The sequence below is a fragment of the Crocuta crocuta genome, unplaced genomic scaffold, assembly GCF_008692635.1.
Source record: "Crocuta crocuta isolate KB4526 unplaced genomic scaffold, BGI_CrCroc_1.0 scaffold35, whole genome shotgun sequence".
Taxonomy (NCBI): domain Eukaryota; kingdom Metazoa; phylum Chordata; class Mammalia; order Carnivora; family Hyaenidae; genus Crocuta; species Crocuta crocuta.
Genome location: NW_027530625.1, coordinates 7,279,577 through 7,282,292, shown reverse-complemented (window position 1 = coordinate 7,282,292; position 2,716 = coordinate 7,279,577). Strand labels below are relative to the sequence as shown.

General features: G+C 58.7%; 1 protein-coding gene across 1 annotated transcript in view; it reads right to left on the bottom strand.

Moving 5' to 3' along the window:
* Window positions 1-2,716, bottom strand: part of LAMC3 (laminin subunit gamma 3) — a 75,612-nt gene that overhangs the window by 45,723 nt on the left and 27,173 nt on the right. Inside the window, exon 5 of the mRNA XM_077768472.1 lies at window positions 71-375. Within this exon, the coding sequence (XP_077624598.1) occupies window positions 71-375 (305 nt within the window). The remainder of the gene's footprint in view (window positions 1-70; window positions 376-2,716) is intronic.

Below are 2,716 nucleotides of genomic sequence, written 5' to 3'. Positions count from 1 at the left end.
CCGAGTCTCCCCCACCCCCAGGCCTGGGCACCCCCACCCCGCCGCAGCCCAAGGCCTGCTCCTCTCTGACCTGCAACACGGGGCTCTCCTCGAAGTTGTAAGCGCTGGGCCGGCCCTCCAGGGTGGAGAAGGCCACGTTGCCCCCGCTCAGCGGGGAGATGTCGCTGAACTCGGAGGTGCAGAAGGCCACGCGCTCGTCCTCACCGGGGCGCAGGTAGTGACCCTCGGGCGTGCCGTACGTCCTCTGGCAGGAGGCGCTATAGTACTGGTAAGGCTCCCACGGGCTGCCCGCCTGGGTGCGCTTATAGATGGCAAAGCTCTCGGGGCGACTGGTGTGGAACTTCAGCCTCACGTAGGTGATCTCGTAAGCTTTCCCTGCAGCGGAAGACATGGACCCATTTTACAGAAGGGAAGGGGGCGTCACCGTCCTGGTCCAGGGAGAGCAGCAGGGCAACACTGTGTACACGATCCTGGGAGGGTTGTTAGAGGCCGTCTGGAGCACTGCACTGGGGGTGCCGTGACGGATTAGTGATGTCTGTCAGGGGCACGGGAAGGAGAGCACAATTCTGGCACACTTCCGAGGTACCTGCCATCCTTTACCTAGGCCAGCTTGCCTCCCTGCACAGGAATCTGCATTGTAACGCCCCCGATAGGCGGCCAACCCTTTTTGTCCAAGTATCTCCAGCAATGGGATGTTGCCACATTCTGTAGAAGCCTGCTTTACCATTAGAAAGTTATTTCTTTTACTACACCCCAGCGAAACCAACCCTTCCACCTGTGCCTTTGGGCTCATCCCTCCCCCGTCTGGAGACATCACGCTCTGACTCCCTCGAACCCTAACACGACCCTCCAGGACCCTCTACTCTTCCAGTGTCCATCTGACTTCTCTTCTGGAAAAGAAGCCTCTAGAGAAGTCTATATCGACTTGGCCCCATGGCCTCAACTCCCGACTTAGCCCTCAGTCCACTGCAATCCAGCTTCTCTGTTCTTGCAAAGCTGCCTTACCAACAGCCCTCCGTGGCCACAGCCAGGGGCCCCGGCCTTGCCTTACTTCCTGGGGCGCGGGAGGGGGAGTCCCCAGGCCTCCATGCAGCCCACCCTCCTGGGTCAGGCTCCTGGGCTACTCCTTGGCCCCCCGCTCATCCCCTCCCCCAGTGCCTCCTCCTCCGTCAGCTTTAGCCCCGCTCTCCTCTCCCACCTGCCGACATCGAGATGGGGGAGATTCGAACTTCACACTTCGGCCCCCACCCTGCCCTCTTCAGTTCTGGGATCTGCCCCAGGAGTGCCCACAGGATGAATCCAGACCCCCCACAATGACTCGGAGCTGTCCCGGAGGCCGGCACGGGCAGGAAGGGCGTGGGTGGGGAGCAGAGGGGGCAGGGAGGGAAGGGTCCCTACATGCTCATCGGTCCTCGGTGGGGGTGTCATCGAGCAGCGCTCAGGACCAAAGAACCAAGTACTGCTGGGGATAGAAAGGAACGGACAGCACTCGCTCCAAGAGGGAGGGTGGCTGTGTCTGGGGCAGGGGGCTGGGCTGGGTGAGTTGGGGGCGGGGGGGTGACTGCAGCCTCCGCAGCCTACTGAGCATCGGCCCCTCGAAGCCAAGTGCGTGTGTAAGTGCAAAATCAGCAGGGAATCAAGGGCTCATTTGGAAGGTGATTTCCCTACGGCCCGGACGTCCCCACCTGCTCACCCCTCACCTCCTACGGGCCTCCGCAGGGGTGCCCCTCCTCACGGAGCCTTCCTACATTTTGCACGTCCTCCCCCAGCTGGGGAGGGGCCGCCTGGGCACAATATGGGGGTATCGCACTGACCACGACACGCTCTCTCCCTGCTCACCTCATCAGCAGAGAACTATCTGCTCATCAACTTGCATCCCTCGCTGCACGGAGCTCAAGGCCAGCACTTGCCCTTGCTGTTTTAAACTTGGCCACCCCAGTGCCTCGCAAAGTGCCAGACGCCTGGCAGGCACCCACGAGCATCTATGCAAGTTCAAACAGATGAACAAATGGCCATAGGTCACGGCCAGCAATGGCAGCGCCCGGCCCCGGGGGGCAGCACGAGCGTGTCCTCTCTTCCTTCCCAAATCTGCTTTCTTCCCTCTGCCCGGCTCCCAGATACTCCCAGAGGCCTGCCCGGCTGCCCACAGTCTTTCTTCCCCACCGAGGGGACGTCGCTACAGTCCTCTGTTTAAATACGTCGGTCCTATGGGGATGCCTGGGTGGCTCAGCCAGTTGAGCGTCCAACTCTTTGGTTTCGGCTCAGGTCACGATCTCAAGCTCCGTGAGTTCGAGCCCTGTGTCAGGCTCTGTGCTGACAGCACAGAGCCTGCTCGGGATTCTCTCTCTCTGCCCCTCCACTGCTTGTGCGCTCTCTCTCTCTCTCAAAATAAATAAACTTCAAAAAAAATTCATGTTGGTCCTATGTAAGCACTGTTAGAAGAAAACACAGTGGCACATCTTTGTGATCTGGGCTGGGCAAAGCCTTCTTAGATGCGACACCAAAAAGCGCAAGTGACAGAAGCAAAAAATGGACACAGCGGACGCGAGCAAAGTCAAAAGTGTCTGTGTTTCTAACCCTACTGAGAAAATGAAAAGCCACAGGACGGGAGAAGGTATTTGCCAGTTTTATATCTGATAAGGGATGGACCCGCAGTACATAAACAATCCTGACACCTCAGTACAAAGCCAAATAGTCCAATTAAAAAAAAAAAAAA